Here is an 18,122-nt window from a genome sequence, read left to right as displayed (position 1 = left end):
GACAGTTATATGGGTCACGTGGTGTTGTGTGCTACTAGCCTACGTCACTCATAGTAAAGTCAGCTGTTCGCGAGGCGGCATTTCATTAATCGATCAATCGAAGGAGAGAGGGGGTGAACGGGGAAGGTCCAACTTCGTTGACCGCAATCGCTTTTTACTATGCTGTGATTCACTGTGGTAATGTTCTCTAACTTTAATACAATATAACAAAAGTCACACACACACGCACGCGCGCGCGCGCGCAAATTGCAGACAGCAGCCAGGTGTTCGCTTTGAAAAGGGTAGGCCGCAGTAAAAGGCTACGTGTGTGCAATTCATTCAAAATGTATGTAGACTGGCTTCTCTACTCTTTCAGATAAAATGAAGGGGACGTGGTTGGTTTGTGTGGTTTTGTTTCCAATCCAACGCAGTACGAATGAAGTACCGGTAGTCTACTCCCACCTGGCGGCGATTGAACAGAACACACATACATTTTCGTTGTATCGTTTCCATATAGATTGTGCCCCAATATAGCTACGTGTCAGGCAGCATCGGAGGTGATAATGAAGCTGAAGTGTATGCGGGTTACCCATTTAGTTATTTTATAATCGTAATGTATTTGACGTGCGCGAGAGTTATGGCTCGTGTTCTTCTCCTGTCCAGCGGAACTATAGAACGGAAAGATGGGTTCCGAAGGGACTGTAAACACGGTGACGCGGCTGATTTCATCAACGTGCTCACTCAGTCAGCGTGATCTAGGGTAAGTGTTATGTGGTTGTGTGAGGATTTTGTTTACCGTTACTGGGAGCACAGCACATTACCAATATAATTATTAGCAGCGTAGTACAATATTTAGCGTCCCAGCTCGGCCGTGGTTGTTATATCTCGCAAATAGGTATGTTAATGCATCTACATAAAAGCACATGATGATGATGACCTCATGATGATGAATCTCACAACCAGGGTTCGTGATATTTGCCTATCTACGACTCGGCGAGAAGAGATTGTAATGTTTGTTAAATGTTGAATATTAATTTTCTCCACACAGTCCACCACGAACACCGAGGCGCCAACTTCCGTTAAACTGTTAAATCGAGAACATTAGACGTTTTAGTTGAGCGTCAGTGTGATATTCTGGACAACACGTGCATTAGTTCTGTATGCTGTCACACGAACGAACACGCCGTGTTTATAAAAGAGAGAAAAACCAAAACCAACTACTAATATACTTGCCCTTAATTTGCACATTTCCTGAGAATTATATACGCAAAGACGGGAATCTGGCAACAGTACGGATTAGCATGCAGAAAATGTACTGTATCTGACAGCCCCAGTCCCCACCTATCTACAGTCTTGTTGTTTTCACAGTGCTGCCATGGAGATGGTGGAGGAGAAACTCAGTGCTCTGTCCATTGCTCGGCGGTCCTGTCCAGAAGAGCCCTCCTACCTGCTTGATCTCTCCATGCAGCCCTCTCATTCTGGCTCAACCCAAGGCCACCTTCTTGCTGTCTCCTGCTCTGACTTCTCCATCCACCTTCATGACAAGGACACTCTGAAGCTTCTGGGCGATTATAAGGGCCACAGTGGGGCATTGTGTGGTGTCACATTTGCCCACACCTACCCTGACCTGCTCTACTCTGCTTCGGCTGATGGGACAGTAAGGACGTGGGATGTCCGTCGGCCAGATACAGAGGCAGTGCAGGTGTTTAAAAGTGATCCATCCCACCATTACTGTAGCTTTGATTTGAGCTGTAGTGATTTGGTGCTGTGTGCCGGTACAGAGCAGGTCAGTAAGGAAGACAGTTTCCTGGTGTTCTGGGATGCCCGTGTGAGTGGTAAAATGGGAGCCAGTGGAGGCAGCAGTGATGGTACCCTCCTTGGGGTGTACTCCGAGTCTCACAGTGATGATATCACACAGGTATGTATCATAATTTTCTCTGTTTTCTTTTGAGTTCCCAGTGTATAGCGTATTGGATTTTCTTATTACCAGTGTGTGTGTGTGTGTATATATATATATATATATATACAGTATATATATATATATATAATTTATTTATTTTTATTTTTTTGGTACTTATTACTTAAGAGCTTGTTTCCATTGTGGTCCGTTCAATTTGAGTCTTACCTGTATCCTATCCAATTGCTTCCAACATGATGAAATCTTAATCAAATAAGGTTTCAAAATAAAAATAAATCACACCCGTGTGGGCGCTCTTATTATTATACATCATCTCATTCTGGCCAATCACAATTTGCGTCCTCACTTTTGTCTTTACACAATTTTGTCTTACATTTTTGTGTTTACACATTTTTGTCTTCAATGTTTCTGTTTACACAGACCCTCAAAGCTCGACATAGGAGGGGCTAGCACCCCTCAAAACATTATCAAATGTCCAAGGTTCTATTTGTGTAACAAGACACGTCTTTCTGTCTCCTCAGTCCACAATACTATCCAATAGAATATAAACACCTTCAAAATAACCATATCAATCAATGTTTACATTTCATCTGTTCATGTATATACAATTTTCTTAATGCACTAAAAATAATAAATCAAACATCTCAACCAAAGGTACACTTCCACCCATGTGACAAGGACCGCCTGGCATCGGGCTCTACAGATGGCCTAGTGAACGTGTTTGACTTGAGTCTGGGAGGAGAGGATGAAGCCCTGCTGGCGACCTTCAACAGTGGCTCTTCAGCCAGCTCTGTCTGCTGGTCTGGGAAGGACTACACCCAGCTGCTCTGCCTCAGCCACGATGAGGGGCTTCAGCTCTGGGACCTAAGCCAGCTGGACACTGACGAGCCCCTTACCATCTATAGCACTGTAGACGCCCGCAGTCTGAGCCTGTTCTCTGGCAGTGAGGAGTCTGTGGATTACCTGGTAGGGGGGCAGTGGATGGAGGAGGCCCAGAGACTGGTGGTGGTTGCGGGGACAAACAGCGGGGACCTCCACCTATTGGATTGCGATGGTAGGGGGCTCCGTCTGTTGAGGTCCCTGCGAGGGGGCCACACAACCACAGTGCGCTGTTTCCTGTGGGACACCAGCTCAGCAGGGGAAGTTAACTTGGTTACCGGAGGAGAGGATGGCCAGCTGCTCCTATGGAAACCTGGAGGGGAGGAGCTTATGCCAGGGAAGAGGGAGAGCATGAAGTGTGACTCTGTGCTGAAAGTAAAATCGAGGCTCCACAAAAAACATGACTACCACAGGGATAAGAAAACAACATAGTTTAACATGGAGTTACATTTCTTTTAAAAATAACATACTGAAAATGAACAATACTAGAGTGACAGCTATTGTGCTACAAGAGTCTGCCTGGACTATTCATAAATTAGCCTTCTATAAATGTATCTATTTAATATAAAACCCTGCTCTTTTTGTAGCTTGCATTTTTTCATGTCAGCTAATATTGATTTAAGCACTTTTCTTTTTTCCGAAGAGAGAAAGCCAATATTAATAATTATCCATTAATTAAGTAGTAGAGAGGTCTTTGCTTAAATGAAGATTGATGATCATTTTAAACTGGTGTTTTATTCAGCTGAAGACCTGTGGTAAGTTACTCTATAGCCTATTTAGTAGGCTAGTACATGCGGGGAGGGTTACTACTATATTCCTCTCAGTGGAACGGGATTGGAGTTAAAAATGTTTGTCTGTGTAGTCCTGCAGTGAATGGATTTTTTATGTTAATTAAATACAAAAAAAAGGTTTTATATTTCGAAAAAACATTAATCTCTTTCCAAGGGTTTGACAGGTAACTGCACTGACTGACTGAGTACAGTAGCAGGCCTACATGGCAGTTATGTAACTCTGGTGCTACTTCCTGCAAAACGGTAAATTGCCGTGTAAATAAAGCCCAGATACTCGCATACTGGAAAACAGTGTTTCTTTTACATATTAATGCTTTGATTGATGATAAAACAATACGAAACATTTTGTTACCATCTAGACGCGGTTTAAACTGCAAAAGCCGGGTTGGGCCTGGTTTGGGCAGGTTGAGCCTCATTCCACATGGGGATGTTCCATTTGTGTATCCCATAGCCCGGATGGACGACCGGTCGTGCTTTGATTGGTAAATGGTTGTCGAGCAACCAACATTGTATTTATTTATATTTGACAGTCTATGGTTTAAAGTTTAAACGGTAGTAAACTAAATAGCGACGAGTTTATGCGTGCTGCTAAACCTAGACAAAGGGACAAGGAAAGTATCAATGACCAGTATACTTTCCTAAAAGATTTGATTGAAGTATTTATTAACAGATTGGAGAATTACAGTACATTTTCAGAAAAAACTCAATACAAAACTTAACTGGATGACACCATAAAGCATTACACTTGTTTACAATATGGTCCACCATGTTCAATTCATCATAACATTTAGATACCAGTGCTGAGTGCACGCATACTATAGTATATTGCACATTTGAGCATTGTATTAATCAACCGTAATAGTGTTTTGTTTCCTTTCCTCCCTATATTTATGATTATCATAATTTAATAACCAAATCATGTTTTGGTTGAGGTTGCCTGACAACCAACCAGCCAATCACAGCACCACCATCTCCTCGGACTATGGGAACCAGACTACCATTCCACATCGCTTTCTGCCCAATCTCTTTCCTTGTCCCTTTCCCTCACAACCTATCCCAATGCATTCGTCTCTGGGAAAGCCTCCTCTTGCTTCGTCGGTGATCGACGTGGTTTAGAGTCCAATCATGTGTTGCACAGCCCACTCGGCAACCAATCACCATCGCGTGTTGATCCAAACCCACGAGCAGGTTAGGTGCATCTCTGTTATGTGTGCCATGGTCTCAACCCAGTAATATTGACAATAGGGCAAAAAAGATATATCCCCAAATCAAACACGGTCCAAGGAAAATATACAAATATAAGTGTTTGGATAACGGAAGCAATCGAATCGATATCGGGAATGTAACTGAGTTACCGTAATCGTTTTATACCGTACTTTGTTCTTAATGGGTGTCGGAGGATTATATCGTTAGAAGGTAAAAGGTACTCGTGGGTTTGGCTGTAATAAGGCCAAGATTTTCCTGCTGTCTGGCCGCTGCTTGGGAGGCTCTTTGCAACGAGCTGGAAGTAGCCTAGCTTATACATTTCCTATCATAGGATAAACTCCTTGCCGCCGTCTTCGTTGCTCAGCAGCACACAGAGGATCCAGGTAAAGTAAAACCATAGCAGAGCAGAGCTGCAGCCGCGGCTCGGTCGGGACTCGGGACGGTGTGTCTGTCACAGTGTGTGAAGTGAACGAACGGTAGTTTAGCTCTAGCAGCATTAGCAGTGCCGTTGTATTTACATCTTGGATGATGGGTGATCGGCCAAGCCCGCCCAGGTAACGTTATCTTATTAGTACATATCACGTACAATTAGACATGTACCTGTGCCATGCTGTGATATGACGCTCATCTGTTTTCATTTTCATATGTCCACAGCTAGCTGGCGCTAGCCAGTTAGCCAGACCACTGAACTTGAGCTAACCCGCGCTAGCCGTAGCACTGTCGTTAGCTGGCTGTGTAAAATGTCATTTTATCCAGTGCCTCCTATCAGGTTATATAAAGCATAGCTGTTTCTGTATTAAAATAATATCACGGTGTATTGTACACTGAAATTTGGTAGCTAACTATCAGTTTACTCTTAAATTCAAGTGTTTTTGTATCGGCAGATCGGCTAGCTAATGCGGCTAGCTGGCTAATGTTAGCGGGTTAGCTTTGACTTGTCAAGTTTTGAATATGTGTTGCTTACTGCCGCCAGGCCCAACATAGATGATCATGATGAAACACAATTTCTATTTGATTGCTTGATTTTAAATCCGTACAGCTAAATTGGCTTCCTAATACGCAGATATAAAAACGTAATAATGAAATAATGTTTACTTTGTTAAATCTGGACTGTTATCTGTGGCTTTCTATTAGCTTAGATTCTCCTTGATGCTCATGTTTTATTGGAGTCTGCTCGAGCTGTGATTCAGGTAAATGCTTGTCAAAGCAACGTTATCACAGTTTTGGGTCAGAAAAAGCATTGTCCAAGTCTTATCGAAAAAGTATTCTTACATTATGGTTTACAGGGCCTGTGAATCCGGCCACATATAGTTACACATACTGAATGAGTGGTGATACTCGGATATGAACTTTGACTTGCTTTGCACATTTCGGCAATGTCCAAACAATAAACTAATATTTAATTTGGCCCATTAACTGTTCTTATGTTGGCCAGAATTGTTACAGCCCTGTGGAAAGATGCATGAATCTTAATGTTCCTGAAAAAAAATAGTTATCAGTTATTTTGTATACGTTACGGTAATAAATTGTGACATGTATGATGGGTAGAAACAGTATGTAAAACAGGGATGCTAAGAAATGCAGCTAGGACTCAGTCATCACTCATCAGTTGTCAATGTTTCAACTATGAGTATTGTCTACTGTCCGTGTCTATAGTGTCTAACATAATGTCTCAAGATATGTTGCCCTGAGCGATTGTGAGTCTGTGTACTTGTCAAATTACGATGACAACTTTTGGTTTTAAAAGGATTTGTTCTTGACTACAGTGTAATTGTGTAGTAATTACTGTGCTGTGCACTGAAATGGAGCAGCCTTTTGCAAACGATATAGAACTAGCTCTTTGGAGATTGTATTAATCACACAGGAATTGATACACATAAACACATAAATGTAGACACATAAATGTAGACAGACAGGTTTTTTCCTCTCAAATCTGTCAGGAGTATGGACTATGGATAATCTTTGCTGTTGAAACATCTACCCTATCTTTGTGTCCATGCTCCAACATTGCATTGCTCTTCATATGACTGTCTAAATTTGGTGGCACAAGGATGCTCAGAATTGTTGAGGAGAATGTTATCAAAGCTATCAAAACAAAATAATGTGCCGGCATACAGAAAGGGGGGGGGGGGGGGGGGCTGGGCAATTAATACAAAACATACATTTAGAATGAATACCTAAACCAATTTATAACTGAACAATCAAGAAGCATGCTTTAACGTTATTTTCTTGTATACAGTACTACAGTAGTATCGATGACTTTTATAATCAAGTTAGTCATATTATACCTGGCCCTTGACCCTGTATTATACTCTTCTCAAATGGTTGTATACAAAAATAGTTAAAATAGTGGATCTACTAGCTAATTTTTTTTCATTCATCATAATCAAGGCAAAGGTTTGAGTCAGTTGAGCGAGTACCTCACCTCTCAATGAGTTTGTTCATCTCACCAAGAGAGAGGTCAGTGTTATGTCCCAGCATCCAAAGTCTCCTGGCGTTTATGATGATGAGGAGGAGGAGGTGCAGCCCGGTTCTCTGATCTCTTATCAGTACACACAGTAAAATCCTGAGTGTCATTTTCACTCACCAGTTGCAAATGGAATAAATAAACACTCAGGATTTTACTTTGAAGTGTCTGTTTAGATCCATCAGCTTTTTGTTTGCGTTTGACTTTATTGATCCAGCGCGGGGAATTCAGTCACAAACTGGTACAATTAGAGTACAATCACCACAGTGTCATCACGGCATCATAGAGTAACTAATATCAATACAATCAGTATTATACTGTTCTACAATAATATCTGCAATTCTGCACCATACAGTGTTTGTGAAGAATAGAATACAGTATCTATGCGCAAGACTCGTATTGTGTCATATGTGTAATTGTGCATGTGTGAAGTTGTTGCTGGTCATGGCTGTGTGCACTGTTCATTCTTCAAACCATGTCCAATGACTCATCAGATCAAATGAAAGATTGTTTTGTTTAACTTCTCAAGAGTACATTTAGTTTTCATAAAAGTTTAGAACACTATGCACAAATATAATTTTGTACTTTTAAACACATTGACAAGTAATTATGTGAATGTTTACAGTAGGGCTGGGCAATATATTGATATTCGACAGGTATCAGGCTAGGAGACTAGATATCATATGCGATTCATATGTGCTACTCACACGCTAAGTAGGCACTGCTTGGGATCGTACCCATGACCGTGTGGTCCAAAGGCGAGAGCTCTACCGACTGAGCTATACCTGGACACAATATTTTATTAGGAATGTTTTATTGTTATGTTGGTAATAATCATCAGTCATTGGTCTAATATCACAATCTGCACAGGGTTGACAGTTGACAGTTTGACACGGTTGCCCGACTGCCCGTGGCAAATAAACGAGTTAAGTTTACTTTCAGGTTGCTCGAGAAGGCTTCAGTAAATATTATTTGCTATTCATGAAGAACAATGCAACCTTTTTACAACTATCAGTTGCACTGGTTTTTCAAAGTGACAACTCCAGTTATCCATTGGATTTAATACTCATTTGCCCAAATTTTAATCATTTAATAATGGACAATTTACTTTTCAGGAAAGTAAGCATGGCCTTTGAGTAGAACATGACCTGTGTCGCAAGTGCCTAGGCTCTGAGATCTTAATGCCAACCCCTGAAACAAATCTCATACCAGAGACTATAGTATAGATGTATTTTGAATTCAGACTTTGCCATGTTGGAACACAGACTAGATCCCTGAGCTTTTCCTCTGCCTGCCTCCCTTTCATCTTGTGTGTGTGTGTGGCCTTGTTTTTCCCCGTTTGTTGACTTCCTGTAGAGCGCTCTCTTCCTCCCTTTCCTCTCTTTCTGTTGCCCTCCCTGTTTCTCTCCCCCTCCTCCTGACTTTGCTCTTCTTCTGGTTCTCTACCCCCCATTCCTTTACATCCCCCTCTCAGACCGTTTCCTATGCTTCTCCTCATTGCTCCCTTTTCTCTATCTTTGTCCTCCTCTTCTTCTCCTTCTCTAATCCTCTGTGTGGATGTCGTCTGTTCTCTTATGTAAGAGAGACTCAGGGAGGGGAATGTGTTTGTGCTGTGTGCCGTATGCCCGGCGAGCCGACAAGCAACCGCGGTGGAACATAGTCGAGCCTCTCACCATTAGCCTGCCTGTCTGTTTGGTCAGCCTGTCTGATTGGCGGAGATAGAGACCGAGAGTCAGAGAGAGCAAGAAAAAGAGAGAAGTACCAATGGTAATTCTTGGGGATTCCACTCATTCCAGTGCCCCTGTGCACAGGTAAGTGCTGTTGTCACTGTCTGGGTTATCGATGGAGACACTTTACGGAAATGAACATTTTGTATACAGTTACATTTAAATGTATTTGAGGGAATGTGTTTGTTGGATGGTATTAGGCTGTCTGTCTGGTAGTATTAGCCTCTTTCTGTTTGTAGGTGTTAGGCTGTTTGTCTATTGGGTGGTGTTGAGCTGTGTTTTTGCCAGTTGACCGCTGACATTCGTAATGGTGTGAAAAGCACAGAATGCTCCTTGCTAGCATGGTCAAGGTTGCCATTGGCAATGCAGCTATGGCAACGCTGTCGAGGGTGCTGCTATCTATGAATTATTTTCTTTTCTCCTTTGCTTGCTGAGACGAGAACTGCACAGTGCACACAAGCTCTCTTAAGACGTATAGAGAGATTTGCAAGCAGTTGAGCCTAAACTCAGAAGATACATTTTCTCTGGGACTAGTTTGAGATTGTTTGTGCTTGTGTGTGCAGAAGAATGTGATGGAGAGGACAGTGTTTCAAGATATATGAAGTAAAGGACTTTGGTCTTCAACAGTACAGCTTGACAGTGGGTGAGGTCTTCTCTGAGGGAAGAGAATAAGTGTTAGTTGTGGTGAGGACCGAGGACATGGTGCCGTTTACAACAAACGTGTGGTGCCGCATTTTAAGTCCACTTTTCTTTTTAATATACACAAATTCAGCCTGCTATTCAACCTTCTATCTGGAGAGAGTATGGCCAGATAGAGTATGGCATTAAAAGTTATCTCGAAGATAAAACGAAAAGTAAAATATCTAAAATGTCAACATCAATAGACAGAATTGCTCTTGCAATACTGGCAGAGGCACTGGTGATTTTGACTATGCCTGCACAATTAACAGGTTGACTGCGGACCATTTACGGCCATCTTTCAGACTGCCTATGTTTAAAGTTACCTTTGAACATCCACTGCACTGACCACTGAGTTGCTTGTCATGAAAATCCACTTTAAAACGGTGTAATCGCTTGTTGTAGTGTAGAAAAGTATTTGATAGTGGCGACCACAACAACAGACCGGGCAGCACACGGCTTCCTCCCCCGGGAGCTTCTCCATTGTAAACAATAGGGACTCAATTTCCCATAACCCTTTGCGCGAAGGACCTTTTTGTGGTGATGATCAAAACACGTCTCATATACCATTGTGTCGGGTGGATTGCCTGTATGACTTAAAACTGATTCAAAAGTCCATCCTTACATCAATAGGACGACCTTGAAATGTAAGCTTTTCTTTGCCATTCTTTTGACTTTTTTGTGCAACTTTTTTGTACATCATTATATTGTCAATAAGTAAATCAATCAATCAGGTTATCACATGATCTAAATGTTTAGCTGCCTGGTTCTTCACCTATGCACCCGTTGCCAGCTTGCATTCATTTGTGCAAAATGTTTGAGGATATGCACCCGTTGCCAGCTTGCATTCATTTGTGCAAAATGTTTGAGGATAGCATTTCTGAAACCTGTTGGCTCTGTGCACTGCCACTAAAACCAGGATGCAATTGATCAATTCAGAATGTACAGTATGTGCCAGTGTCAGACCGTTACTAGTAGAAACTAACTGTCTTGGTTACTAGAAAGCGTTATAAAAACATTGTTTTTAAGAGTAGGCTCGAAACTGTCTAGTTAGACTGATATAATGTGAGCTGAAATGTTTTTGAAAGCTTTGTATTGTCCTTATAAAAGTATTCGGCAGACACAGGGACAGGTGTTGATGCGACCACACGTTGTGCTTGCTGGTAAGGTTGTTTGTTGGTGTGGAGAACTTATTTCATGTTGTATTTATTTACTAGTCCTGTTGCAACAGGCTTGAATGACAAAACTGTTGTCAACTGAGGAGAGGTGTGGGTGAAACTTGAAATCCTCTCGGCCTGTTTAGGTTCGCTACTTTAGCAGTGACTTTAGAAATGAAATGACTTTGAATACTACAGTACAATTTACAATTTATTTCTAAGCTCCTGGCCTGGGTGAGTTTTGGCAAGTTGTTGCTACAGTACCATGCAGAGATCGTTATGAAATGAATGATTAGGCTACTAAGAAAAGTGCAGAGGTGGTAAGCTGTCACTCACCTGTACTTAAGTCCTGTGATTAACACCAATAACACTCAGGAATTTCCTTTGCATAGAATTTTGAATGGCAAGATCTATTTTGTGCTTCACTGCAAATAAGATTACTCGTCTTCAACTACCCACAGTTGAGTATGAGTACCAATAATGGAAGGAAAAGGAAGGCTTCAGTGCCGCTGTGTTGCTCAAAGAGTGACTAGTTGTCATTCAGCGAAAACATTTATGGTTGCAAAATGAATGTGTCTTATGGCACTTGGACTACCTGGAGGGAAGAGTCATAAATAAGCCTTGCATCCTGAACAGTATTTCAGATCAGACTCTGAGAGATTAAAAGGTCCTTCACTCTGAGCTGGGTCCATCCATCTCCCCCAGGCAGCAGTGCCATGACGCCACTCTAACATTCACTAATCTGTGTCCCTGTCTGACTTGTCTCCATCTCTATCTGTCTGTCTGCTTGTATGGCTGTCATACTGGCGAAGGCAAGTATAGTGAGTGAGGAGGCTAGATGCTATCATGGACAACCAGCTCACACCCCACACATGGACAGATTGTGCGGCGGTTGAGCAAGAGGGGAATAGATAGATTAATCTACCCCAAGGGGAAACACAATAGACTTGCACTGTCTGTCTTTTGTGTCGGACTCGGTATCCATGAATATCTTTAATGGGACACATTATGGTCGCTCTGCTCGTTCAATAGTTTAATTAACTCTGAAGTAACAACCAGTGTTGGGAAAGTTACTTTTAAAAAGTAACTAGTCACCGTTCTCTTTATAAATCACCTCAATGACGTATTACGTTGTCATTTTCTAAACTAAACAAGCATTAAAGTCCATAGACTTGGCTGGCGACAGGGAATTTATACATTAGGCGCTAAACAAACATTAACATTCCATAGACTGGCTGCCTTCCACATAACGTAATTTCAGAAAGCCATGCATTGTAGGGGCTATCACCCCCCTGCAGTGGTAGAGGGATATTCTAACTGGGGTCTTCAGCAGGGGGTCCTCAGAGTTACTACAGCACCAAATCTTTGTGTGATAGGATGTATATATATATTTTATATATATATATATATATATATATATATATATATATATATGTTGTATATACACATTTAATGTTTGTCTTTAGTTCAATGTTTGTTTTGTAAACACATTGACAATGAAGGGAAAATTTACTCATAATGTGTAATTTACGACGTCATATTGTCTCTTTATTATTAATGGCGTTTAATGTTTGTGTTTGCACCGTTTGTTTTACATCACCATTACATCACCTAATCAACATGAGTTAGACTTTAATATATTGGTGTCCCTCACTTCACACAGGTGTGATTTTTATTTACCATAACCACTTTTTATTTACATCAGCCACATAACACCCTAGCATCCCTATACTTTAGCCAAAAATAGCAGATCTACAAGCTCACAATGCCTCACACTGCAAGGTGAGATTGTAGAACGGCTAATTTCTGCAAAGAGGGAAAAAAAAGCAAACCAACTACAGAGAGCCATAGGTCAAGTCTACTAAGTATTGAGGGTTTAAATGCTTAAATGTCTGAAAATACACAAAAAACATGTATTTACACTGACAGTAAGTATAGCTATCTATGAAAAGTTTAATCTGCAACACAATTGTATACAATATGCAGTGGGGGTCCATGCTTCATCTCTCTCAAGGCTCCTACATAGTCTGGATTTTCGGTGGTTAGGTGACCACCGAACTACAACATGACGTCACGAGCCGCGGTGAAGAGCAAACCACCGCCACCGCTCCAGCCCTTCTCTCTGTTTTTACTCACCATCGCTCAACGTTATTTCAGTTCCGGTGGTCAGCTCACCACCGCAGCGGTGGTCACCTCACCACCGAAAATCCAGACTTAGGGCCGATTCATACTCCTATTTCGGCGCTGTAGTGCCGAAATGATTTCGGCTCGTCAGAAATTTTCAGTAGCACCGAAGAGACGACTTTAGGACGGTACCCGCCCCCCCGAACCTCAAATGACGTCAAATTGTAGGCTCTACAGCGCCGAACCGACTTTTATTCGGCTCTAAAATAGGAGTATGAATCGGCCCTATGAATAGGCCTTCAGGGTCCTTGGCCTGAAAAACGTTGAAGACCTCATCTTCAATTTGAGCATATTCAATGTCCAGGTAGTTTAAAACATCTTTCTACACTGTGGCCCTGCTTTCACCGGCATTTTGCTGACTAGTTCTCTGAAGGCAACAGACTAAACCGTTATGATGGGAACTTAAGCATGTCCTCAACAATATACCTGGCAATCAATCTGTTTTGTTGAGTCTGGGTGAGTCTGGGTGACATGCTGTGGCGATTAAAAATACAGTATCTATATATACAAGTGAGAAGTGGTACCCATACTCATTCTTCATGCTCTATCTCCGACCGAACCACACTTTCACCACACATCTCTATATGCAAAATAAATTCGGCACGCTCCCCGAACTGACATAGCCTATTTTTTAGCCCTTCAAGTGTCTTTTTTACTCTGCAAATATTACTTTTATGAAACACGCTGTTATTGCTCAACGTCAACAGCCTACGTCACAATCGTCATGTTGGCGTCTACCAAAATCGTCATGTTGGCGTCTACTACGCCAACTACGTTCACTTAATGGGGCCAGTCTTTCACAGTGACACACATGTTACATGAACCACGCGCCCGGGATGGTTTCTACCCCTCAATGTCGTATTTGCTGCGCCCTTCTAATGCTGCGCCCTTGCCACAACACGCGAGAAACAAGGAATTTAACCACGCTACTTGCATACACTGCAACTCGCTTACAATTCGCAAACCTGGCAACCTGCCTGCCCTGCCTCATACGTCACCAGCTCCGTCGAGCTCAGAATCTGTCGCAGCCATCTTGCTTTCCATTTCGATGGGAGAGTGGACATTTAATGCAAATAAATTATTTATAGGTCCAGCAAGCAAATCATGATGGTCTGTTTGTGCTCAATAGGTCACAATCACATTCCGAATTTAGGTGTTGTGTTTTGTATGACATTTTCCCCAGTAGTAGTTTCATATCTATCTCAGCTTTTGCCTGATAGCACACATGCTAACGTTAGCAGCATTTGATGACAGGCTGCCACTTGCCGTAGCAACGTACAGTGTGCGCAGATGGGAGAGTGGACATTTAATGCAAATAAATTAATTATAGGTCCAGCAAGCAAATCATGATGGTCTGTTTGTGCTCAATAGGTCACAATAACATTCCGAATTTAGGTGTTGTGTTTTGGATGACATTTTCCCCAGTAGTAGTTTCACATCTCTCAGCTTTTGCCTGATAGCACACATGCTAACGTTAGCAGCATTTGATGACAGGCAGCCACTTGCCATAGCAACGTACAGTGTGCGCAGACCTAACATGAGTTGCTTACAACAGAAACACACGGCCTTTTAACCACGCGACTTACACACAACAGGTCGGGAGTTATTAAACCGAACGTGGACGCTGTTTCAGTGTTACATTTGCTGCGCATATCGGATTAATTGTAACGGCATGCATGATAAATGTAACAACGCTACAAAACACCATTAAACATATCGTTTTCAGCTTAAAGCAATTATATTTCATTGAAGCAACTCCTTAGCATTGTTTTCATACCATGGATGTGACAAGAAAATGTATCAAACATAAGGGAAATATTAAATAGTATCGGGTGTACCAGTTTGGCCATTTCTTTTTCTTCAATGGGGCAATACATTGATTAAACAAACGTTTGATTGATTGAGTTGTACCATGTTATACAACCCTAAACTAATTTTAGAATACACTACACAATACAATACAAATTTAGAACATATTTTGCACGTTTCATTTTTTTACTCAGAGATCCGTTTAGCTACACATGTAATATTTTCAGGCAACGGACCTACACATGTCAGCTACCATAAACCACTTCAAGTTATTAGGACGAAATAACTGACAGGAGTGACGGTGCTGTGCTGTGAGTAAACTAATAGGGGAGAGCCGCCAAGGATGTAACATTTTGCACGTTTAATTTTTTTACTCAGAGATCCGTTTAGCTACACATGTGATATTTTCAGGCAACGGACCTACACATGTCAGCTACCATAAACCACTTCAAGTTATTTTTTTGATAAAACAGGTCGGGAGTTATTAAACCGAACGTGGACGCTGTTTCAGTGTTACATTTGCAATAGATAAACAAGTCCAAAGTAGCTTATAATGATCAGACTTGGCAACACTGTCTCTAGGTTGAACGTTCTACTTTACAAGCTCACACATATGAAATATGTTTTTTTGAATCTTCAAACTGAGACATATTTTATGATAATACTGTTAGCACAGTCATCATACTCCAAGAGCATACAAATGGAACCAAATGGACCCTGATTTTCCCAGAGAGCAAATGGTATCAAATGGGGGTCTGTGGCCTAATGCATTTCAAACTGGGGGTTCTTGGTATTATATTCTCTGCATATCTTATCAACTTGGGGTGAATATTTCACCACAATACTTTACTGAATATTTCACAAGAATATAACACAAGAGTCAAATGTACGGTCAAATGTAATCACAATATAGGCTACAGATGTAAATATTTATGACACAGTAAAATGTCGAAAATTAGTGCTATCCCCCCCCCCCCCCCCCCACACACACACACACACACAACAGGCAAGGCTGTTGTTTGCATCGTTAGCAGGCAGCAGCTACCTTGGCACTGCTCTCTGTGACTGTAGTTGTTTCACCATGTTTGCGTATTTATGAGAAATAAAAAACACTTTCTGTTATTATAATAATTTATAACCCATCCGTTACTACATGTGCAGGGCACACTACTGAGTTTAAAAACACAGCTGAAACATGAAGTGGACTCTGTCAACTCCTGCAAATTCCTTCTTCCCATATTGCGCTGCAACGACACTGGGATGAGCCCGGCGAAGCCGGGCGAAATTCTAGTATATATATATATATATATATATTTTTTTTTTTTCCCTTTTTTTTTTGAGGGGCTGTTTAGATGGAGTAGCTCATCTGGATCACTGTACTAGAGACCCATGGTGGGTTCTTTCTTTGGCAACTAGTTGATTGTATAGCCCCGGCATGTACTTTTGGTATGTGCTTCAGGAGATTAGCATGACTGTTACTCATGTTTTCATTTGACTACCATATTTTAGCGTCCTTTATATCCACAAATTCAAAATAATTGTGTGGTGGTGGTGGGCGTGTTGTGTTTGTGTATATTTTCCCCATAAGGCAAAACCCGCCTGACTCTGAAATCGTACCCTAGGTTAACCAATCATCGTGCTTTGGCTCATGTTAGTGTGAGAGTACATCACCGGTAGGTTAGGTGGCAGACTCTGCAGGTGGGGCTTCAGCTGGATCACTTAACGTAACGCATGCATTTAAATCACATTAACTATAACGGCATTACTGAATGGGAAAAGGCAACTAGTTAACATTATTACTATTAGTTACCACAAAAAGTAGTTGTGTTACAGTAATGCGGTACTTTGTCCAACACTGGTAACAACAGTTCATTACTGTAAGCACACTATAATCTGACATCTGACAGACTGACAATCTTGTTTTCGTATTTTTTGCACTGCATAATGCAAGCTTTGTTGAGGTCGAGGGTGTATACTGTTGTATACCTTTCTTCATTATTGATGGTGTTTCTTGTGTGTGATGTCTGTATCAACTGCTAGTCCAGAACCAACCACATAAATGTTTTTTTTTTTACATCATATAGTGGTTACAGTATGATTGAAGAGTAATGCAGAAATATGTATTACACACAGCTGAGCAGACTCAGACTGTCTCTTAACGCAACCGCGCCGCAGCAGCAGCCTCCACACAAGAATTATCTTTCGAGTTGTTTTTAATACTTACAATTTTTTATTCTTAAGGCTCTAAATATTTTTGTAACCAATTTCGTGAATATTTGTCAAACACGGGACCATAGCTGAATGTGTAGAGAGTCCGTCTGCTACACGGAAGGTCCCGGGTTCGCTTCCCTGGCCCCAGTCTGTGTCCCTAAGCAAGACACTTAACCCTGAACTGCTCCCTGAGCACTGAGCTCCTAATAGGACGGGTAAAAGCAGAGGACAAATTTAATCTAAATGAAAATGTACAGCTAAAAATACCCCAAATGAGTGGTCCATGTAATGCTCTCCTGTCTGGCTTACCCAAAAAATACTATTGGTCGGTTACAACTGCATGCAGCTGCCCGTGTGCTGACAAAGACCAAACCAAACGTAGAGCACACATTACACCGATTTTAAAGTCCCTGCATTAGTTGCATATACATTCTAGAATGGATGTTTAAATTATTTTACTTGTTTTTAAAACATTGAATAGAAATGCACTCAGAAATGCTTCCTAAATATGTGCCCGGCAGACCCCTTAGAATCCTCTAGTGCTGGTCTCCTAGAGATTCCAGAGACCCCTATCACAAAAAAATATGGAAAAGCCGCCTTTAGCTACTATGCCCCTGTGCTGTGGAACAGCCTGCCAAGGGATCTATGGTTCTCTGAATCTGTGGACATTTTTAAACGAAATCTCATTGCTTTTACCTAGATCATTGCATGTCTGTTTCCTGTTTTAGTCGCTCCTTTTTGTTTTTGTTATTACTATGTATTATTACTCTGAAGGCAACTCTGTGAACACAGGCTATAGAGCATGTGGGTGGTGGGACTGATAGACATTGTTTTGAAGTAGAGGTTTTAAATATAACTCATAGCAAATTACAACTAGCTAATCGGTTCAGTGTCAGACCTCACAGATGAGCAGATTTGTCAGTAGATTTTAGTCGGTTCGGCTCTGTAGAGCCTACAATGTGAAGTCATTTGAGGTTCGGGGGGGCGGGTACCGTCCTAAAGTTGGCTCTTCAGTGCTACTGGAAATTTCTGACGAGCCGAAATCATTTCGGCACTACAGCGGTAAAATAGGAGTATGAATCGGCCCTAAGATTTGTCCTTCACAGTGTATTTCAG

The 18,122-nt window shown here is 41.5% G+C and overlaps 2 protein-coding genes across 4 annotated transcripts in view; both read left to right on the top strand.

Annotated features, from left to right (window-relative positions):
- Nucleotides 1-644: 644 nt before the first annotated feature.
- wdr89 (WD repeat domain 89) lies at nt 645-3,746 on the top strand. The gene is made up of 3 exons (XM_080783676.1): nt 645-739; nt 1,348-1,897; nt 2,552-3,746. The coding sequence occupies exons 1-3, from the start codon at nt 663-665 to the stop codon at nt 3,206-3,208; spliced, it is 1,284 nt and encodes a 427-aa protein (XP_080639802.1). The 5' UTR covers nt 645-662; the 3' UTR covers nt 3,209-3,746.
- Nucleotides 3,747-4,777: 1,031 nt separating this feature from the next.
- ppp2r5eb (protein phosphatase 2, regulatory subunit B', epsilon isoform b) overlaps nt 4,778-18,122 on the top strand; it is a 51,288-nt gene continuing 37,943 nt past the window's right edge. For 2 of the 3 annotated variants that reach the window (XM_080783673.1, XM_080783674.1), the window contains exon 1: nt 4,778-5,156. Coding sequence is in view for 1 of the 3 variants with exons in the window: in XM_080783672.1 (XP_080639798.1) it covers nt 5,299-5,327 (29 nt within the window). In the remaining 2 variants the exon portion in view is untranslated. The other variant, XM_080783672.1, reaches the window with a different exon arrangement.

This window comes from Protomyctophum bolini (genome assembly GCF_963924005.1).
Source record: "Protomyctophum bolini genome assembly, chromosome: 15".
NCBI classification, from domain to species: domain Eukaryota; kingdom Metazoa; phylum Chordata; class Actinopteri; order Myctophiformes; family Myctophidae; genus Protomyctophum; species Protomyctophum bolini.
This window is presented reverse-complemented; position numbering and strand designations above follow the sequence as displayed.